Source organism: Pogonomyrmex barbatus, unplaced genomic scaffold, assembly GCF_055798465.1.
Source record: "Pogonomyrmex barbatus isolate J1 unplaced genomic scaffold, ASM5579846v1 scaffold2, whole genome shotgun sequence".
Taxonomy (NCBI): Eukaryota; Metazoa; Arthropoda; class Insecta; order Hymenoptera; family Formicidae; genus Pogonomyrmex; species Pogonomyrmex barbatus.
In genome coordinates, this window is record NW_028297116.1 from 2,844,025 (window position 1) to 2,867,937 (window position 23,913).

General features: G+C 35.6%; 2 protein-coding genes across 2 annotated transcripts in view; both read left to right on the top strand.

Moving 5' to 3' along the window:
• Positions 1-1,762: 1,762 nt before the first annotated feature.
• On the top strand, positions 1,763-3,885 carry RpS9 (ribosomal protein S9). The gene is made up of 4 exons (XM_011643817.3): positions 1,763-1,876; positions 2,154-2,392; positions 2,607-2,793; positions 3,654-3,885. The coding sequence occupies exons 2-4, from the start codon at positions 2,170-2,172 to the stop codon at positions 3,823-3,825; spliced, it is 582 nt and encodes a 193-aa protein (XP_011642119.1). The 5' UTR covers positions 1,763-1,876; positions 2,154-2,169; the 3' UTR covers positions 3,826-3,885.
• Positions 3,886-12,351: 8,466 nt separating this feature from the next.
• The window catches only part of IRSp53 (Insulin receptor substrate 53 kDa), a 76,129-nt gene continuing 64,567 nt past the window's right edge, over positions 12,352-23,913 (top strand). Inside the window, exons 1-2 of the mRNA XM_011643816.3 lie at positions 12,352-12,493; positions 20,147-20,325. Coding sequence (XP_011642118.2) covers positions 20,281-20,325 — 45 coding nt within the window. The 5' untranslated portion in view covers positions 12,352-12,493; positions 20,147-20,280. The remainder of the gene's footprint in view (positions 12,494-20,146; positions 20,326-23,913) is intronic.

The window sequence follows — 23,913 nt, forward strand, 5'->3', positions numbered from 1 at the left end:
CTAATAAAATATAAACGTGACATTTAAATAAATTTTAATTTATTAAAGTAAATCTTTAATGTCTTATTGCACTTATTGTTCCGATAATAACTATCTTTTTACTTGCTTATGAAATGTTGAAAACTTTTGAATTTTTTCGCATATAGTTAAATGAGTGTATAAAATATTCGGGAGACGTTTATAAAATAAATTTTATTAATCCACAATCTAATTTTTGCTCGTTTATTTGGCCTTTTTAATTTAAATTTATATTGTTTTACATATACGAGTGGATACTTATTTTATTTGCTAATTAATATTGAGAGAGAGAGAGAAAGAGAGAGAGAGAAAGAGAGAGAGAGAGAGAGAGAGAGAGAGAGAGAGAGAGAATTTATTATAATTTAATTTATTACAATTTATTACAATTTATTACAATACAAACTTCTTCCGTGTATGAATACTTTGTACATACTTCACTATATGCGAAAAAATTCGAAAGCTTTCACATCTCGTGAGCAAGAAAAGACAGTTCTCTGGTATTTGAAAATAAATTTGGTTAAGTTCTGGTCTACAATAGATGATTTAAGCCTTAAGCCATAAGAAATGGACGAATCATAGTCGAAGAATAGAAAAATAATCGACTATGATTGGTCAATTTCTTACTGAAAAAAGCTGTACGCTCATTGGATATCGCGCATCACGTGTCGCGTCATCGTGCTAGTCTAAGGGTGCTGTCACATACGGCGTAACTTGCATAAGCGTAATCTGCATATTCTAGTGATTTATTAAAATACGTTACATCGTTCTAAAAGTCTTCTTTCACGTAGAGCGTATTTCGCAGAATTTCAAAAAATGCATAATTAATACCACCAATTGTTGATTAAGATTTCTGTTGTACTCTCTAAGAAAAGCAGAAATACTAATAACTAATAACTAATGTGATTGATTTTTGTAATCTGTGTATCTGGAAAAGTACGCTTTATGGAGAACCGAGACTTTATGTTATTACGAGTATGTGTATAAACAAGTCAAGTAGATGTAAATCTAATTTGTGAGAATATATTCAGAAGTTATTATGAATCCTGACCTGTTGTTATTATTAATATGGAAGCGATAGCAAAAGTGGAAGAAGATGAAACAATCTCAACAACAGAAAATTAGACGATATAATATTTTAAAATTTTTTGGAATATGGAAACTGATGGTATACCTACAGGAAAAAGCTTGTCATAGAATGTGGGTGCGTCCGATATTCGCAGAAAGACGAAAATTATTACAGAGCGACAGTCTGGTGACAATCTGGTCAAAGAATTGAAGATTTCGAAATGTTCTACGATTATTGTAGAATGTCTATAGAAATGTTTAATCAGTTGTTAGGTATTGTTGGGCCACGCATTGAAAAACATTATAAATTAATTAATATATATATATATATATATTTATTATTAATTAATTTAATATGATGATTTAATTAATCATTATTATATTAATTAATTAACTTATTCTGATTTGATCTTTATTCATTTTGCCGAAAAGCTCTGATTATTCTGATTATTCACTGTGTGTGTGTGTGTGTGTGTGTGTTTCTTCCGCAAAAAAAAATTAGATTCAACGTAACAATAATAAACGTAAATAGTACACATAAAGTAACTAGGCGGAATCTGATGTTCAAGTGAAACGATGTGATTGGTCGGCGCAAGTTATGTTTACATTTACACAAGTTACGCCGCATGTGACGGCACTATGAATCCAGCATAAGCGTTGCCGGTTCTGTGTACAAGAGTTAATAAATGTAAATAGGAATTCAGTCTATGCGCATGCGTGAGAAAATCCCCTCTCTTTAGTAGCAATATCCGATAGTCGGAGACGTTCGGCCATTTCTGTTCTGTTCGTTCTGGTAAGAGGTTGTCTTCTTCTATGTAGCAAATAAGTAATAACATCTTAACGATATTATTTTTGTTTTAATTAATTATTCGATCGTAATAATTCAAGCGTAATAATGTTTGTGTTTTTATTTTTAATAATTAATTCCGAAATGTTTTCTTCGTTGAATCATGGCCACGTGGTGGGCATGCCGATGTCCGAATTTGTAAAGTTATTAGATTCAAAAGTCGTTCGAATCTCTTTTTTCTCTATATATCTACTATATAGATATATAAATAATTTTTACTCAGGTGACGATTTGGCGGTATGGTTAACGGAAGAATTCCATCGGTCTTCTCCAAGACCTACGTCACTCCTAGAAGACCGTACGAGAAAGCTCGTCTCGATCAGGAGTTACGCATCATCGGAGAATATGGTCTCCGTAATAAACGCGAAGTATGGAGAGTGAAATATACTCTGGCCAAGATCCGTAAGGCCGCTCGTGAGTTGCTCACGTTGGAAGAGAAAGACCCGAAACGTCTCTTCGAAGGTTTGTGCTTCATAGCACGTGTTCATTTGTAAATATGCAGTTAAATTAAAGTGGTACACTTTGTATATTTATATAAAATGATGATAATTATATTATGACACCTCTTGTCTGAATGTTTTTGAAGATATGTAAAGGTTTCTGAAAGATTTGAAAAATTTTTGAGAATCATTTAAAATCTTTAAATTTTTTGCAATATATAAGAATATTCTTATAGGAAATGCCTTGCTGCGTCGGTTGGTAAGGATTGGTGTATTGAATGAAGCTCACATGAAGCTCGATTATGTGTTGGGTTTGAAGATCGAGGACTTTCTGGAGCGACGTCTACAGACTCAAGTATTCAAACTAGGTCTAGCTAAATCCATTCATCATGCCCGCGTGCTTATTCGCCAACGGCATATTCGGTAAATAATAATAATATGTTTATTTCAGTTAAAAAGATGTTTTTGAGAGAAAAAAGGGGAAAACATTTTTTATTAAAAAAAAATGTAGTTAAGTAGAAACGCCTTAAAAAATGGGCAAGAAGTGGCTGAATTATCCTCACGGCATACTTCTAATCTTTGAGGCAATATTAAATGCCTGGATTAATCACCGGTTAAGGTTATTAAAGTTCCTTTTTCGGCTTCAAACCAGGCTACAGATTTAATCGCGTTATATTTTAAATAAATGATTTTATTTATTTTATTTTTCTAAAATTTGGTCGAAATTGTAAAAAATCAAATATTTTGTAGATATTTAAATATATGTATAATTTATTGATTATTTGATGAAATATTAGAATGTTATTTGCAACGTTTTAAAAAAAAATGTATTTTAGATTGCAAAATTATTTTCTAATGTAAGATTTGATTTTTCGATTAAACATTTTACAATGTGGAAAATCAAATGTTTATATGTTTCCATAAAATAGAAATTTTAATGTATTAATATTTATATAGTGCGATATCACAAATCAAGGTGACAAACAAATTCTATTGCTCAGGTATCAGGACAGTGGCACCTGGTCGATCGGACCTGATTGATTGCGTTCAGTATCAAGAATTTGCTTGTTAACTTAACGAAAATTTTATTCGCGCAGGCCACTTAAGTGTAGTTTATCGACACTTAACGCCTGTTTGAACTATCGAGATTCTTCATTTTCGTCAAAAAAAAGGGGGAGAAGTTCTGGTAGAGTCTTTATATTTTGAAATGAAAGAACTCGCAATCAGTAACTGATGCGAGTTCAGGAAGGAATTGAATGATCAATGATGATTTCTTGTTGCAGAGTGCGCAAACAGGTGGTAAATATTCCGTCGTTTATCGTGCGATTAGACTCGCAGAAGCACATCGACTTCTCGCTGAAATCGCCCTTCGGCGGTGGCAGACCCGGCCGTGTCAAGAGGAAGAATTTGAGGAAAGGAAGCGGTGGAGCCGCGCCTGAAGAGGAAGAAGATTAAAATAATTGTTATTATCATCATTTATGATGTCAATAAATGCGTGAAGTGTAATAATCGAAATTGTTGTGCCGTTTTTGTTTTTGTTTTTTGAATATTTTCTGAATATTCCGTTTTATAAAATCGTCACTTCCATATCCTTTCCTAAGAAATAACTCAAGAAATATTTCTGAAAAATGTAATCTAAAATTTAAGATTTCTAATGACTAGAGATATTTAATGTTATTTGTAAATTTGTTGGAGATCTTCCAATTTTATTGTTTTATCTTTAAATTTGAAATTTTATTAAAATCAGAATACTGTCGGAAGAATACTAAACTCGTTTATTCTATAACATCTTTTATTTTTTATTTCATTTTTCTTCCGTTGATTTATAGATTTTAAATATTTTTCTCTTAGTATTTGCAAACAAAAAGTTAAATTTGGACTCTTAAATAATTGCTAAAATTTTATTACTTTTCAATGTTTTAAATTTTCGTGGCGTTAAATTTTAAATATTTTAGAATTCAATATCGACAGAGTACGGAAGCATATATCTGATAAGAGGTGTCACTATAGGCTATACAGAGCTTTGTATCTTTGTTAGTTTAATTGTGTCTTTATTTTATAAATTTCTATTTTTAAAAGGGCATATTAAATCAATATTTGAATATGTCAAAGTTGATTGTTGTTATTTTTCCATGATGTCAATCGATTCCCTCGTTACATTTATTTCATGAGTAGAAATTTATATAACTGTCATAAATATAAACAGATATCAATCATTGCGGATAAGAAAATTACAAGTTACGTAAAAATATTTTATATTGCATATTTTGTTAAGAGTATTATATATGTGAAATGATTAAGATTGAAGATATATGATTATATATGTAATTCTTTTTATGTTATACAGTTATTTATATGAAGTAGTAATTGCAATACAAATTAATAGAGTTTATCTGAATTTTACATTGAAAAATATATGGTGTCAGAAAATAACTCGCACGGTGCGCGTTTAGTTTAAATAAAAAATTTGTTTACATTCATGTATGATATATAGCAACAACGTATAAAGATTACCGATACTAAAAATAATTAAAATAGAGAAGTGTTTTTCCATGACGCAATTTATTCTTGATGCGAAATCGTATGATGTATTAATATTAATGACGTCACGATTTGCATCTATAAATAAACGTATGGAATGACAAACAATATAAATATATGTGAAAATAAAAATTTATTGTTATAGACAGGGAATTTAGAAAGCAATATCTGTTTTTCTCCTGTCGAAAACATGTTTTAAAAAAATATTTAAAAAATGTTTTTTGCTTTTGTATATATATATATATATATCCAGAAATGTCAAATCAATCAGAAAATGCAACATGAAAATATGCGTTTTATTATTTTCTTCGATAATATTATTTAAAGAGATATAGAGAATTCGAAAAGAAATATGCGAAAATTTTCGCCAATATTCCCTCGTGGAAAAGGTGGTTCCTTAAAGGCGCAACTGCTGGATCATTAAATATCTCCCATCGCGTGTCACCCTCCATTAGAAGTGTCGAACACCCCGAACGACGCTCGAAGGGCTCGTAAAAAGTATCAAGAAAAACTTGTTGGCGAGGGATGCATCGTAAAAGTTAACCTTTGAAGTTGACGAAGCTCCCACTCTCAACGCTTTTATCTTTTTACAATGCAAAAATTATTCCCGTTAGAGAGTTAATAGGAGCAGTTATATTATTGTACGCTGTACTATTTATAGTTCTAATATCAATTAATAAATAAATAAGATAAAAAGGAGCGGTCACTAGCTTGTTTGTATTTTTAATTTTATTTTTTATGACGCTTTTCAATATTAATAGAGACATGTCATGCAATTTTAATCTTAAAAATATAATTAATGTTATATTAATATTTAATGTTGAGAGTATGGATGATCACTGTCTCATGTGTGAATATAATATATTGTGATTGTGATTATATATTTTTCAAATAAACTTCGTATATCAAACTGAGCGAGCAATTGAATGCTAACAAACGCGAATAAACAACTTAAAATGACACCGATCACTCTTATTGAAACAGTTTGTTTATTTGCGTTTGTTCGTGATCGTTTAGTACGAATCTGATTTTACTCGAATAATGAATTTCCCACAGATTGATTGTGCAAACGAGTTAATTGAAATGTGCGATATTAATTAACAGTAATCGCGATTACTATAGTATGGTTACAAATACGAATAGAATAAAATCCTAAAATAATCGAAAACTATATATAAAATAATAAAATAGCAGACAAAACTAGTTCAAAAAACAAAACCATAAAAATTAGAAGTGTTTACAAAGATTTTTCATACATGCTGCTATATTAATTTGATAACGTTGAAAATTTGTTAAACAGTCTTATATGTGTCATTGCACGAAAAGAATTTTGTTGGGAAAGCTAAAAAAATTTGATCAGATAGAGATCTAAAAATAATTCTGTTGGGTCTTCAAAATCATTATGTACGACAAATTGTATATTCAAATTGGTTGCTAAAAGAGTAAATATTTTTGCAGTATTATTATGTTTTCTATGTAATAATTTCGATGGTCCCACGAAATTATTTTCGAATTTGTATCTGCTCAAATTTTTAAATTTACCAGCAAAACTGTTCTTTTCTTTCTGTGTATATTTTACGTAGACGTTATTTTATAATTATTATTTTACACAGGTATACACAGTTATAATGAGCAATTCCATTCAAACATTACTCGAGCGGAACGGCAATAGAAAAAAGATCGAAGACTAATGACGTCGAGGATTTTACGGGGATATTTATGATGCGCCGATATCGCCGAAGTATCTTATAGCAACGTCAACGAAATAATGACTTCGAGATATAACGAATTATTCCCGGGCACCCGGCGCCACGTACATCCCCGCTTTTTTCCCCCCCTGGAATTCTTATAAAGGGAGAGATTACGCGCGCGATCGCACCAGATCCTTTTTCCTTCGGCACCGAGGGGACGAAATCGAACGCCATCGCCATCGCCATCGTCGTCGTCGTCGTCGTCGTCGTCGTCGTCGTCTTGCCCTTCGACGTATCGAAGGCTAACGTTTTGGCGAGATACACCGTCGACTTTATCCCACATGGGGCTGACAGTCCTCGTGATGGATAATAGGACCACCCCCGCACCCTCCCGACCCCGGGGTGTGCGCGCGCTTGCCGTGAGCGTGCAATATTTCACGGCTTATTTACTTTTTGGAGACGTCTACGGTCAACGTGTCGCGACGCCACGCTACGGCGTCGCATAGGCAACGGGGGTGGATTTATGAAATTTTCCTTCTCCTTAACACGACGCACTCTTGATACTCATTTATTTAGGAATTAAGATAAACCGTGAAATTAAATTAATCGACTCATTTAGTACATCAGAGTCCTTTTTTTGTCTATAACTTTTCTCCAGTAATTTTTTATATCTCTAATGTGTAGCTGATAATATAAGTAATTTTTATGCTAGAAGAATAGTTTTGCTGGCAAATCTAAAAATTTGGCTAGATATTTGAAAAAAATTTTGTTGGGTCTTCAAAAATTATTATGTACAACGTTCAAATTGGTTACTGGACGATCAAAAATTGTTTAGTATTATTATGCTTAAATGTTTTAAATAATAATTTTGATTGTCCAACAGAATTATCCTCGGATCTAACCAAATTTTCAGATTTGCCAGCAAAATTGTTCTCTCCGTATAAAATTATTGTAATATAATGTAATAAACATGAAGTGTAATATTATATAATACATCAAAATTATGATTATTAGTAGTATTAAAATAAAAAAGAAGAAGATAGGATATCTTCTATCCAGTACTTTGATAATGGAACGCGTTGATTGTTTTTATTTTATTTTATATTAATGAATTTTATGTTTTGAAAAAACTGAAAAACCGTTAAAATCTTTTGAAAAAAAAAACGTTAATTTTAACGTTGATCGAAATTTTTGTTTTCATGAAAAGTGAGTTACGTGATATGATGATATTAATTGGAAAATCATTCAGAAATATTATCTATTATATCTTAGGAATATAATAGAATAAGCTTAAAAAGAATGTAACAGATATATAATACATGCCTATAACATTATATTACGTGTTCGATATATAATTCTATTCAATATAATACTAGGAATTCATAGTGAAATTCCGAGAGGGCCAGCGGGACTCGTCGAAGGATTCGTAGGACGAGCTCCTTCGAAGCCTTGAGCCGGTCGTTCCGAATAGCAAGCGATTAAAACGTTCTCTCTCTCGGACACTCTCGGCTGATAATTAATTCTGCGTAAATGCGATTTCCGGAAGCGGATTATTTTCCGCGCTCAACGGTACTTAGCACGTATCGCGCGGGTCATTCATAACGCGAGCGCACGTATTTGCATGCGAGCATAAATAATGCAAGGAGAGAATCCTGAATTACGACTCGCCGGAGGGAGGCGTGCCTGTATTTCCGTAAACAACACGGAAATTTCCGGCGTTGCATTTGCCGTGACAAGTGACCGGTCTGGAGGGAACTGATCCTCAATTCACTGCTAAAATGGACCCTTGATTCATATGCAATGGCCGCTAGTTTCGATGTGGGAGTTACGTTTTACTCCTCCTCGTTATTAAACGAGAATACACGGAAAGAACGATTTCGTTGAAGTATTTAAAAATTTGGCTCACATACAGATGTGAAAATAATTTTTTTGGTTTGTCAACATTATTATGTAGAACGATAATAATTAAGTAACAATTTTTGATATCTCGCTTATTTAAAGGTCTTACATAATTATTTTGATAGTACAAAACGAAATTATTTTTGTACATGATAATTTTAAAGGCAACAAAATTATTTTTAGATTTGTATCTGATTTGTATCTCAAATTTTTAGATTTGCCAGTAAAAAATGTTCTCTCCATGTAATAACACATATAAGAATGTTTATACAAATATTTAACGTTATTAAATTAATATACCAGTGTGTATGAAAAACTTTTGTAAACACTTTTAATTTTTATAATTTTGTCAACTAGTTTTCCGTTATTTTATTGTTTTATTGTACTAGAAAAGTTTTTCTTCCTCTGGCTAAATTTTTAAATATTTCAACAAAACATTTCTTTCTGTGTATCCTTATTTTTAACGCAAATACGTTGCGTAAAATCGTATTTCAACTAGGCAGACATGCGCGGCAAAATGGACACGGATGAGTAACTTGCTTTGATTAGTGCGAAGCCAATATTTAAACAAGTTATTCATTCGCGTTCTTTCGCGTTCGTTTGTTTGGATTGGATTTGGATTAAGCAGAGAATTTTTAACTTTGAGGTAGAACTTCCGGCAATATGACCGAACGAGAGACTGATAACGAAATTTGTAGCAATAAAGAGTCCTTTGGGTTATTTGAATTCGTTGAATAATAGTTACAATACCTTTGAGGCGGCGATTCGTGTTTCGATATAATTCGCGCATTGCATACCAACTCGGTGGCAATTTTTCATCTCGTGCTTCCGAAAAATTCGAAAACCGCCAACGGCAAGCGAACAAAAACCCGGAAATTGAACGATGATTGCTATGACGAGGCGGATAAATGCCATACCAACGCTTTTTTTTATTTTCTTCATATATCTGCGCGATTCGCAATTAAATTCAGTTTTCCGTTAGATTAAATTTTAAAAGAATTTTCGCCGGTCGCATGTCGAAAAAAAATATTCGACATTCGTCGCGCACAGCGTCCACAACTTTAAACGTTTTAGATGTCAGTAAATGTTAATTATGTTACCTGGTTAATTTCTACCGACAATCGCAGATTTAATTGCGATTATTTTAATAAGTGGTGACCGAGGTACTCAAAAATAATTTAACAAAAATAATTTGAATATCGCGCAACGTCGCGACACGCCGTATGGACTTTTCGGTCGGATTGTTTATGGGAGAATTTGTCGGGCGGCTTCGATTAGTCGCAGTGAGCGGCCTGTAAAATTAATTAGCATCATTAAGCGAGTCGAGAACGGGGAAATTGGCGCGGGAATTCTCGATCTGCGTATATTTTCTGCGTCCATTATCGGAAACACGACCAACGAGAACCCGAGCGACCGAGCGACCGACCGACCGACCGACCGACCGATCGACCGACCAATCAATCGACCGATCGGCAGAGTCTCCCTCAGCGGAGTATACCGACCTTCATTCCGGCCTTTACCACATTCCATGGTGAGTCCTCCTTTCGTCGCCTGACCCCATAAACTTGTACCACATCCGAGATGTACGTTCTCGGCGAGAAAACTTGTCGGAGACACACTCTCGAATTGTCGACGGCGATACGATCGGGGCAGCGATGTTGCGCTTTCGATGTCGCGGACCTTCGTCATATGGCATATCCAATGTTATTATTATCAAATACATTATCACTTAATCGAAGTTATTTAGAAGGATATAAAGTGCGGAAAATAGTTTTGCTGAAATATCTAAAAATTTGATATAAATTTATTAGATATAAATTTAAAAATAATTTATTGGGCTATCAAAATTATTATGTAGAATATTAATAATTGATAATGCTGCAAAAATTTTATAAATTCTTTTTACAATTTTTTTCTGAAAAACTTTTTTATAACAATAATTCTGCAAAAATTTTTGATTTTTTTGACAATTAATTTAAAAATGCTGTATGATTATTTTGATGGTTCAATGAAATTATTTTCAAATTTATGGCCAAATTTTTAGATAATTCAGCAAAATCGTGCTTTTCGTATAAATAATTAAATTTAATTCCGCGTAATGCGATTTAATTTTGTGAAAATAAAAATTTTTATTAAGTCCTATTAATATGCAATGGTATAAAGCTGTAATTATTAATCTGATTATACGATTACGTTTAATGTAATAAGAATAGAATTAGAGAGAAACAAAGGATGAGAAATGGTCACGTTTGTCGTTAAATGTGCGATAAAGCCACGAGGCATTAAATTTACATTAGCATATATAGGCACGCAGTACTTTTTAATTGAATTCCTTTTCTCTCTCCCCCTTCATCTCTCTTGGCCGAGGAGGCCGCAGAGGAAAAGTTCAATTAAACGGTGCTGCATTTTCGATTAAAACTTTGTGGAGTAATTTGTTGTTAATGTCGACTATAAATTGTGTGATAAACTCTTTAAAATAAGCCGCGAGGGAGATAGTTTTAGTAGTTTTCTAAGATACATATTAATATTTCAAATATAATATGACATAAAAATTCTTATGATTTGTATAAGCAGATTATATGAGCAAACTTATCTTGAAGATCTTCTAGAAAAATTAGTAATAAAGTTTTTTTATTATTATAGTTTAAATTTCAATAAATTCATGGAATAAATCAATATATTTTATGTTAAAAACAATGTTTTCATATTTTTTTCCATTAAAATGTTGAATTGCTTTGTATTGACTTTTATGTTGTAACAAAATTATAAATTAACATAATTGCGTTTTGACGTTATTAACGTAATGGCTTTTAAACTATTGAAAAATTCTATGGAAATAGCGTGCTTAGAGCGTATATTCTGTTTTTAAATTATTAATTTGATACGTAATTCATTATTTTCATCTTATATATTTAATATCTAGTATCTAGTATATCTTATCTTTTTTTATAAATTAATAATATTTTTTGTTTTTTAAAATAGATTTTCGGAGAATATTCACAATTAAAAGTTTTTGTGTTATAGAAAAAAATATTAATTGCAAATATTTTCCTTCATGAAAATATTAAAAAATAATATTATTATTTTAACTTTTTTAAAATTCAAAATTATTTATTTGATATTTTTAAACAATGTAAATATAAGAAAAATGTTCATTTATTTTATACTATATAATCTAAACTTGTTCATTCAATATTCTAAATAGCATAGGAAAAATATATATTTAATTTATCAAATTATAATTTGTTATATAATTCAAAACTATTTATTCCAAACAGTATAAATATAAGAAAAAAACATACTTTTAACTTATATTTCCTGAAAGAACATTTATAAAAATTTACGATTATCCATAAAAGTACAAACGTTCTCCATCCAATTTCATGACGAATAAGGACCGAAAATTAATACCATTAATTAATACCGAAAATTAATACCATTAATTAATACCAAGAACATTAATTTTATCTCTCGCGAGACACACCTATGGACGTCCCGATATCTCCAAGCGGCATCATCACGCGGTTACAAACTGGCTGGAAGAATTTTATTTCCGCGTGCGCGCTCTCGTCGTCCGACTTCGATATGCGTTCGGGAATCACGGGGTGCGGGGCGCGAGTGGAGTGCATCGCCGGCAGCGAGGGAGGAGAGGGAAAGATTATTATTTAAACTACTCTGTCTCGAAGACACAAAGGGTTAATAGGTTGAGAGAGTATACGAGTCGCGCGCGTGCCTACCCCGCCGGGCCTGGCCGAGCCGCGCCGAGCCGCCGCTCGGCAGCTCTCGCGGCCGAGTCGAGTCCCGCGCCAGTGATCTCGCGCGCGTCGTGTCGAGCGGGTTGTGTCTGTGACATCCGTCCGTCCGCGAGCCGCTCTGTGCCGACCCTCCCGAGTGCAGTACGTCCGGCAGTCCGATACGCCCGTCCGGTCTCTTCCCGCGTGATCCTCCGGACTCTTCTCCGTCGACTCTCCGCCGCGCGAGAAGGATCTCAGGTGAGCCCCCCCCCCCCCCCGTGCAAGCCGCCCGGCCGGGAAAATTTATGACGATCGCGACACCGCGATATTCCCGGCGCGATCGGGAATGTACGTGAGCTCGCTCTTTCGGTGACGTTTTCTTAAAACTGCTTTTGCAGATACCGTCTACCTCCGATTTGTTGTAAAGTGATCAAGGCCCGATTGTACCGATATTATTTTGGCTTTAAGCGAGACTTAAATATGTATCTGTTTTTTTTTTCTTTTTATTTATTTATTTAGAAAGGAAGATAAACACAGACAGACACATATTTAAGTCTCGCTTAAAATTAAAATAATGTTGGTGTAAGCCTAAGACGAGAAATTGAAACTTTGGAGCTATCAATTTTGATCTGAATTATATTGAGGTGGAAAACGTGGAGAACGTGACGGTCTACAATTGTTTTAAATTCGAACAATTCGTAAAAAAAATATTTTACAACGGAACAAATTACGGTTACGATTGAAAAAGTTGCGGGAAAAGAGAAAGAATTTATTTTAATTTTTTTATTTAAATTGATCGTAATAATTCTCGATTCTCCAATACGCGCAAATATTTTTTCTGAATATTATCATAATGAATATTATCATTGCTATTAAATTACCTGATAAATAAATATATATGTTCTATATTTTTCTCTTTCTGAAATATGCGTCAGAGAAAACCTCTGTTGCTTATTTCTCATCTCAAACATCTTTCGCAAATATTGCGATATCCTGAATCACGCCGCGTAAACACGGTCTCCAGTGACGATTGTTATTAGACGTGCGCAATGTTTACAATCTTGTAGGGTTCTTGGAATTATTTCTACATGGGAATCACGAGTGCGAAATATCGAAAGTTCTTTTTTTTTCTTCCCCGCTCTATTCTACCCTATTCTGTCGTGCGTGCTTTTTCCTTATTCTTTTGGGCGAATGCGCAAAAAGTACGTGCTGAATTTAAAAGTCTTGCAAAATGTGAACGAATTGTACAGTTTTATGCATGAAATATCTTATGTCGACGAAGGAGCTCGTCGATGTCCGGATATTTGCGAAGTCATGTCGGCGCGTTGTGAAACTAACGAGTACGGAAATACGGAAATGCGGAAATATATATTTCCGCGAGATAAATCGAAGAATTTAAAACTGCGCAAAATGTAAATCGTACGGAAAAAGTATCGCGAGTCCTCGTAGATATCAAGAAACTCGTTATTTCGTTAAAGAGAAATTAAAATTAAAATACGGAAGGAAAGACGAAGAAAGAGAGATTATGTAATAGAAAATAATTACATTTAGGAAAAACCCGGATTATAAAATAGAAAATGGTATATTAATTCGCGGATCGAGCGGAAGGATTAAAAAGTCGGAGGAATCGCGTTTCGCAAACCGCACGTCGCCTCGAAGATTCCGCTTGGATTACTCGCGAGGAAATCGATGACGCGTGCTGCATTTTCTCGGGACCGACATCATCGTCATCTCAAGGATGAATATTTCATCTCGCGAACGTCCCATCCAAATAAGAGGGAAAGAGAGAGACGCGGAACCGAAAGAGGAACATATTAAATTATGAATATTTCATCGACGGAAATCATCCGCGAACGATTCCGCGACGCCGATGGAACTCTTCCCTCGGATTTTCCACCTCGTTCCTTCCTTTTTTTCCTTTCCTTTTCTTTTCCTTCTTCTTCTCTATTTCATCGTTATGTCTCTTAAAGTCGAACGCGCAAAATGGCTGGCCCATTTCACCATTATCGGAGCGACGAAAAAAAAGAGAAAGGGGAAGGAGAGGAAAAAAAAAAGAGAGAAATGTATAAGCGCGAGGCCGAGTATTGAACGGTACCGAGTGTCAGTTGTAAATCGGAATTTATGTCCCGACAGATAATTCGAGTTGAGCCCGGGGTCCATTGCAGCTCGTTATTCGTTGTTAACTCTTTACCGCGCGTGATTTCCGTCACGGTGTAAATTTCTTTCTCTTTAACCCGCCCGCCCCTGACCGTCCCCCGACCTGTCGCGGCTCTGTCTTCGTCCGCGACGCGTGATTTTTAAATTCGCTACATCTCGCGGAGGATGCGCGCCGAATTTAATCGAAATACGGGAGAGATGCCGAACCGAAACGTAAACATCGATTTTGCGATATATTGAAGATCAACTAACTGAAATATACGGGCTGATCTTTTATTATTATTTAACATACGCTCGTATCCGGAATTTTGCTGCGGAGTTTATAGTAGTTATTGATTTATAAAAATCCCTTTTCGGAGTAAAATCTTTCCCACGGTTCTTTTTTTGTGTATTACAATTTAATAAAGAAAAAAAATTAATAAACTAAAAATTATTTATTTTTGTAAATTATGTTTGTAAATTATGTTAATAATTAAACGAAAATAAGCTGAGTAAATGTGTGTGTTTTTTGCTATGGAGTTGTAGCGGTTATTGATTTATAAAAATCTTTCTCATGGTTTTTTTATCTATTACGTAATAATTTAATAGAGAAAAAAAATTAATAAACTAAAATTATTTTGAAAATTATATTTCTAAGTTATGTTGATAATTAAATTAATGAAAATAGCTAAGTAGGTGTGCGCGCGCGCGCGCGCGCGTGTGTGTGTGTGTGTGTGTGTTAAACGAAGATACGCGATGGTTACGTATTCTTTTGAAATAGAAGAATCCTATCCTCGAGATCCTACTTGTCGGATTGTCGGAAACGAAAAATGGTAGGGCACACGATGAAAGGAGTTAAAGAATAGTTTCCTTTTCTTTCATTATTGCAATGAATATCGGCGCGCTCATATTCGTTTCTGCAGTCTCGCTTTTTTTGCGTTCGAAGGTTAATTAACGTCCGTGAGGATTTCTTTGACGACGCAGGATAAGGGAACATCATCGATGGATAAATAAAGCAAAAGGGTGGGGCCCTTTGAGGCGATAATTAAAGCTACGATGTAAGAGAGGAAGGGAACAGGAAAAGCACGAAAGAGAAGGGGGGAGGTGGAGGGAAGCTTTGAAAGTCAAGGATGTTTTAGCTCGCGGAGGAAAGAAAGAGATAAAACGGCTGCTTTGGAGATGCGTATGCGCTTTTTTTTCGCGCCAATTTACAGCTCGTGGAATCTCGTTTATAGAACTAGTTCTATAAGCCTTCCCTCCCTCCCCCTTCCCCTCATCTCGCTGGCCTTGAAAAAGGAAAAATATTGCGTCGGTAATAAAGTCGCTCCCCGATATTGCACGCGCGCTATCATCATTATTATGCCTCTGTGGAAGATGTACTGGAAAGAAAATGAACATTATATGTATATTTTTTAACAGTCATCCGACAATTTTCCGACCACGACTTCGGATGCTGTCATAAATGTCAAATACTTTGATAATTTAAACATTTATAAATCAACGAAATATTTTTATGTTTAAAAATATTTAAGAAACGTATTTACGATTACGATTGAATCTTGATATTACTAAATATTTTTTTGAATTTATATTTATATACATATATTTTATATATATATATATATATATATAAAATAAATATATCAATTACACACACATGAAATTGATATATTTATTTAATTTATGCACATATAAATTCAAAAAAATAATGGATATCGGGATTCAGTCATAATCATAAATGCCTTTCTTATATGTATATAAATTCAACAGGCTTGGTACTGCGGCACTACGTGCCGTTACTAACGGACTTGCGATATAGCTAGTCACACACACACACACACACACACACACACACACACACACACCAGAGCCAGAGTACATATATCCCTTCTAGTATCTTGATAATCAATTTAATGATACCACTTAAAAATATCTTGCAGAAATATATCTCACTGCGAAAAATATATCATTAGTCAGGTTCGAATCTGAACTTCTCTACTTTCCGGAAACGAGCGTCTTCATACTTTGATACCCTCGAAAGAAAAATGATATGTTAAATATGATATATTATATATAATATATTATATGCGCGATGAGAAATATGATATTTTTAACATAATTTATATAAAATTTCAAATATCTTCTCGCAACTTTTAATATTCCCGATTGTTCTAGTATTCGCCAGCAAAAGGCCTTCGCTTCTTCGATTCTTTTTCTCTCATCCGCGAATCCTCATCTCCGTGAAATTCTTAGGACGCGCCCGTACGCCTCGATTACTGGAATTCATTCACGAGAATCGCATTGAAATCGCGATTGCCGAGGAATGTCGTTCTGTCCAGCTCTGTCGTAACGGTCATAGAACGGATCCGATGTCCTGCGGGCAGGAACTCCCGGTTGCACCTGCGACACGTAGGCGTTGGCGCGTATTGTATAGTGAGACGTTATGTTAATACCAACGTGAATGGGTTTGTCTGCTCTTTTCTGCATTCTCCTTTCCTTTTTCTCTTTAGCGCCAACAGCTTTCAGAATCGTTGATCCGTTCAAAGAGGACAAAAACTCTTTTCAAAGGACAGATGCAACGTTAAGGAATGATTGATTTGAGAAAATAGAAAATCACAAAGAGATTTATATCTTTAATTAAAAATAATTATAATAAATTAATTAAAAATTAGAAATATCACTAAATGTATATGTAAAATACATATACATAATATTTGAAAATTTTATTTTAAATTTACGACAACTTAGATTCTTTTTTAGAAAAAATATCGGTAGTAAAGCTTTTTATATAAACTTTAAGATGCGCATCTTATTATTAGAAGTATAAAAATGTCATCTCTGTCCATTCAAAGGCAGAATTATGTAGCTAATCTAATTAAGTATTTCTTAATCGATTACTTCTCGGATATTACGCTTTTCTTTACGACACGTATAGTTTAAATGTAAATATCGTTTCGATAAGTCAGCTCGGAGAAAGCAGAATTAAGTTTCTCGTGGAGGAAGAGGAGAAGGAGAAGGAGGAAGAGGGGAGAACGAAGGAGGCGTGAGACGGCACGGGTAGTCGACCGCTCTAATAAACATATTCACGCCGGTGATGTAACAATGCGGATCTCGTAACGAAGAAAGTAACACACACGGCGCAAGTTTGATACACCGATGCACAGGATTGATTGATAGCGCGTTATTTGAGCTGGCGGTTCTGAACACGATTTCGACAAACAATGATTACCATCGAGAGTATTCATATTTAGCGGGCGTGTATTTATCCATTAATCTGTTTGACTTTCTGTCGGTGTGTTTATAATTAATAGAATTAATTATTAAATTAACGTTAATTTATAATACGCGTGCAGATTGTATGTATATATATATATATATATATATATATATATATATATATATATATTAATGAATGTTCATAATACTGACATATTTTACACACACTGAAGTTATTAATTAATTCGTTATTATTACTTATTTTAATAAATGTGATTCGACGAGCCAGAGACAATCGTCACACGCTTCGGAAGGAAAGAGAGACAGCTGTCATTCATTCGTTATAATTATTTATCTATATCCTGTTTTATCTCGCTCACTGTCACGGCCGCTCGTTTCAACTCGGTCGCCAAGAACTATCGAGCACCGATACTTTTGATATTAGCAATCGAGCGCGAGCTCGTGGAGGTATCGATATTTTAAAGCGTCCCTAGTCACGTTCGCCTGTTAAATTCGCGAAAGTTTGCAGAGCGCGTCGGTGATTAGAGAGATTAAAGGGAAACATTTTATCGTAAACGATTCGAGAGAATTTAATTCGCTTGAAAGCTTTCGGGGTGAGCGAGCGTTTGCAAAGTTGCGTCGGCGAAATTCGCGAGCGAGCGAATTCCGCATGAGCGGAAGAGAGACCGAGATAAACAGAGAGAAAGAGAGAAAGAGAGAGTGAGAGAATGAGGGAAAACGCGTTTTCGATAGGCCGCGTTGAATTTTGCGGCGCTTTCATCGTTTAATCGAATCTTCTGCTTCGTATTGAGATCGCGATCGAATCGCACAACGCGCCGCATCGATCGACGCGATTTAACAAATCGAACGAACGCCCGGCCGTTATTCGCAACATTTCGCTCATCGAATCACGACGATCGTTTGATTACACATTTCGAATGGATTGATAATTTCGCCGGCGGAACATCCCGCCGCGTGTTTCCGGCAACTTCCGTCCGCTCTTTATTTTTTTCCCGAATTTTACCTGGCCAAATTTAATTAAAAATTATGCACTTCTCGATTATCCAAAGATACCTTACTCCCCGCTCCGTTTTCCTCTTTCTTCTCTGTCTCTTTCCATCGATATGCCAGTTTAATGCAAACCGTGCAAAAATAACGGATAACAAACTGACAAATTACTCGGGCCGTCGGAATTATTGATAAAGTTTAAACAGCCCGGCGAACTTTGTGAATTCGGAGTCACGTGGATTAATTTATGAAACGTCAATTTATTAATTAAGCACGCTTGGCCGGGCATGGCGAGTCGAGCAACCGCTTTATTATTAATCGGTCTATTATGTTACATATGCCCGCGGAGTCGTGGCGATTGATATTTCGTTTGCAGTCGCTCCAGTTGACTCTTTTACGTTGCGCACGTGACACTCTCACAATCGTTGTTCGTTCCTGCCGTGACGTCAACGTCGCGTGCAATTGTAATTATTTGCGGTGTTTACCTTTGGCGTCGGCGCATATATCTTGATATATGTATATATATATATATATATATATATATATATATAAAATAATATAATATAAAATATACGAATTTGTATGGATATAGTCGAGTGGCGCATATGATTTTTTTTTTTTTTAATATATCATAAGTTCAGAGATATTTTTCTCTTCGAATTTTTTTCGGTCAAATCACCGAGTAAACATCCATTTCTGTCAGCGACACGCACGGAGGGTGATGTATTATTGAATTGTCGATAACATATTCGCGCGATAATTTAGAAAGATATTCGCGCATTAATTTTTTATGCGTTTTATGGGGAAAAGACGTAATTACGTCTATTGGTGCGTGAGATTATTATTATACATTTTCCTATGTAGTCTATGTGAGAGATCTAGCGTACTACGTTTCTCGATCGTCGATCCGTGAACAACTTTAACGTTCAGCCTGTAGATCCGCGTCGAGAGATAAAAGCGGCGAAGTTATGCGGCTCTCCCGTAGCCGCTCGCGCATACCTGGGTGTCCTTGCGGAATGAAAGTACTTGGGAAACGTGACCTCTCCCGCTCTACGTATGAGTAATGCCTAGCCTGTGCTTAGCCTAAGCGGCGTTTCGAGATTCCAACCGACTGGTCACAATCGAGCGAGGAATGCGCTTTTCTATTAGCGATCATTATCATAAAAACACAGTAACAGATAAATAACTAGGTAAGATATGCGCAGAGAAATGGCAGGAAAGTCAAAGACCCGCGAAAGAATTCACAGATCCGCGCGCTTCAAGATTCATGATCTCAGAAATGGACTTTGGATACTGTCGAGTATCATTTATATACCGCGATGGTACTACTAATTAAATATAATTAAATAAAATAATAAATAATTCCATTTCCGTTCGTTATATTTCATACGTACATATTTCTCTAATATGGGGAATATGATCGAGAGAAATTCCCGAGATTTTATCGTGAATTTATTAAATTGGTCTTGTACACGTATGTTTATTTTAACGAACATTCGTAGGATTACGTGACCATCTAATCCTCGACGTTCGGTTTTTTTTTCCTTCCAGGAAGAGCGCGATAATATCGAAACGTGCGAATCGTGATCGAGCACGGGAAAGCGGGCCGGCCACGTGAGATCCGGTCTCGGGAGGACGGGAAAATATGAGCATCTCGTGAAGCCGGGAAAAACGGAGTTTTCATCATGGAGACCGAGGAACTCACCAGGCTCGTAGACGAGATCTACAAGGTAAGTAACGAATCCTTTCGACCGGAGTCCGATTGCAAATTAATCGGACGCGCTTGCTTTCAATTATTGGACAGTTATGCCCCGATTGACCGGGAAAATATAATTTCGAGACGAATTAGAAAGGATGGAAATTTCTTTCGTTGAAATGTAAGTGCTATATAGATGCCGACCTATATGATTATCGTCGAAGAGCGAAAGTATCTAATTGATGTTTTTGAAATTTTACGGTTTCATCGGAATCTCGCCTGAAATCTCCCGCGCCCTCCTCCCCGTAATCCACATTTTTAGGGTAATCCTTTGGGTAATCCTTTAGGAAATTGGCTTCGCAATCAGGCCCTCAGGGTGTCCGACATAATTATCGCGGCAGTGCCCGGTTGCGGTGGAACGACGCCTCGTTTACGATCTCCCGGAGATCGCATCGAAATAACGAGGTAACCGCCGGTTAACCCCGTTATCGCGCGGCCGGGAGTTTATGGGGTCCCGTCGCTGACAAGCGAGCCCCATGACGCGAGTATATCACGATGCGCGTAGATATGTTTCAGCGGGGTTATTCTGGCAAGTGTAGAGGGGGGGAAGTGCCTCAGCATGGATATTAATTGGCTTCCGATCTACACGCACCCTCCTCTCCCCCCTTGCGCGTGCCATCGGTTTTCGTGCGCAGAGGGTGCGGGATGCGCGGAGGGTGTCCGCCGCTACAGAATGTCGTTCTAACCGCGCATTCCTTGGCTGATATATATATATATAATTAATTTTGTAAAATCAATAATGGTTTAATTTCATCATACGTAATCTTCTTAGGCGTGCAACTGTTATTACATATCTGTCATAAAAGATATATAAAACGAGGGGCGAACTTCTCGTGTCAGCGAGATCTTAAATGATAAAAATAAGTTCGTTCGTTTTTATCATGTTTTCCTTCAAGGACGAATTCCTCAAACACATTTTGCAACTTTTGTAAAAATTAATATAGAAATTTGTGCATTACGCAGTTACTTAATATTAACATGCAATTATTTTTTTTTCTGCTTTTCTTCTATAACTTCGCGCTTTTCCCTTAGCGCGCAATCTCGCGGCAAAGTTCCAGAAGATTTAGAAACTTCGTTCACGCATCTCCGGATTTTCCTACAGGATTTCCCGCAAGTCGACCAGGTCCATATCTTGATCGTTGGATCGCGAAATTATTCGGCTTGAAAGGCGTCGAGGGACGAAATGTTTTTCACTCTATTTCCACGGCATGTTGGTTCCATATGACCCTTTCCCTTTTCTCCCTGGGTCCTAGGTAACAATTAAAAAGGAGGACACGTGTTAACGATCGGGCCACGTGGCTTAACGAGGCCGTGCTCGTTGTGCATGTTCATTAGAGCGTTCATTACGACCACTTGTCGCCCCTGAACAACCCCGGGTCCTTAACGGTCGAGATGATTAATTTTTAATATATATATATATATATATATATATATATCTCTCTTTCCCATTCTGGTTCCCTTTCCTTCATAAGGAAGAACCCGCAGTGAATTAATCTTTTTTTTTCCTGCCGGCGGAGGAAAAAATTCATTAGCATGTCGCAATATGGCGCTATTCGGCGCAATAAGCGGCGCGCGATTGCTGATATCTGCGTTTCTTTCCTTCCTTTTTCTCCCTTTTTTTTTTAATAAAGTGATTTGCGTCTCTCTTTCTCTCTTTGTGTCTGATTTATGACCGGGAAAATTTAAGGAGAAAACGAGATTGAAATGCGAAATAAGATTGACATTATAATAGTCTATCACACTTTTTTTTATAATAAATTGATATAATAATGATGTTATACAGAAAAATCATATGACTTGTTATAGGAAAAATTGTAATATATTATTATCATAATTTATATGTAGAAATTTATATGCCACTTTTTCTCACTTCTATAAATATGCATTACGTCATTGTTTTAAACTATGAATTCTTTTATAAATTATGAAAAAGATTAGGAGGCATTTACGTCAAGTGACTCCTTTATGCGGTTATGAAAATGAATCTATAATTTTCAGAAATTTATGACGCTTTGGAGTATCACGATTTATTAAGGAATGGTCGTGGTTTACCTCGAAACATGCATTAAACATTAACGTAATCGGAGAATGGGTGCGTGATTTAAATATTTCTTGCATTAATCAAAGCTAGCAACGACAAAGGTTCATCGACCGTAACGACGTTTTTACAAACGTCTTCCTCGGGTTTGATTTATTTTGGTGTCGCTATGGGTAAATCCAGATTTACGGCGAATAGACGCAATGACTTCTGATTTACGATAAATATTATGACAACGACCATTGCACATAATTCGAGACGAAGTAAACAAAAAGGGAAAGAGAGTAATGGCCGATCGATCATCGAGAGTATTGTAAATCCTCAATTGTGCGGGATTCATGTGGGGAACAAATCCGGCAATTTACTATGAAATTATTTGCGCTTTAATCATGTTTCGATCTCATCGCGAAAAAAATATCGAAATTTTATGACCGATTCGGGAAAAGAGGAAATCCGGTGCGGTCGTTCTGATCGATTTCAATATCATTATTTTAGCGTCACGTCGTGAAATTTGTCATACATTATCAATAGCGCGTTCGAATCGAACGTGGATACGTATAATAAAAATGCAATGAAAGCTTTGAATAAAATGAGATTTTGTAATCTTTATTTAATATTTATTTATGATATGTTGCTTTATTTATTTAAAATTAAACATTGGTTTCTGTTAAGTGTGCCCTTTTTATAAAAATATAAATATTTTATGTATGTAAAATCAAAAGCTCAGAAAAAAAATAAATGATATCTATCAGCCTTAGAAAAAAAAAAAAAAGAAACTGAATTGACAAAATTACTTGAAAACACAGAAAAATAAATTTATTTCTTGTAGATCTTTATTTTTTGGTACATAAATTTTCTAATTATTTGACGAAATATGAAATGTTGTTTCGGGCATACATACATTTTCTAATGCTGTCATATAAGATACTTAAAAATTTATGCAAAAATGAGAAGCATCTCCAGCTCCGGTATAGTTAATTTTTCGATCTACATTAATAAGACATCTTTTATGCAACCCGATAGAATGTCAGCCATCCTCCGAGTCGTGAATTTTTTAAAACACGCATACGCGATACGCGCCTCGATTTTTTTTCGACCCGTTGGCTCACTCGATTTATCGAAAAACTCGTGCCGAGGAGCAGAGGGCGGCGCGTCATTGGCGTAAAATATTCCGGTGGAAATCAAACAAGGGGCAGACTGCATAAACGGACTGAACTCGAGCGGTGCATCTGTCGGCGCGGACTGCGGAATATCCGGAGTTATTACATGTCCGAATTGCAAGGTAAATATTTCGCCCCGGTCGCGAAGCGAAGCGGAGCGGAGCGGAGTCGACGCCCGCGCCCGCGCTCGCGCTCGCGCGCTATTTTGCATCGGACGCGAGATAAAATGCCCGCGTTGACGAAATCAGAATGTAAATATTGCAATAAAAACCGTGAAACTTCAAAACCGTGACGTGTGCCGGGGATCGATTCCCGTGAAACGTCGCGGCGTTTGGATGGCGCGCACACGCGGCGTTTCCCCGAG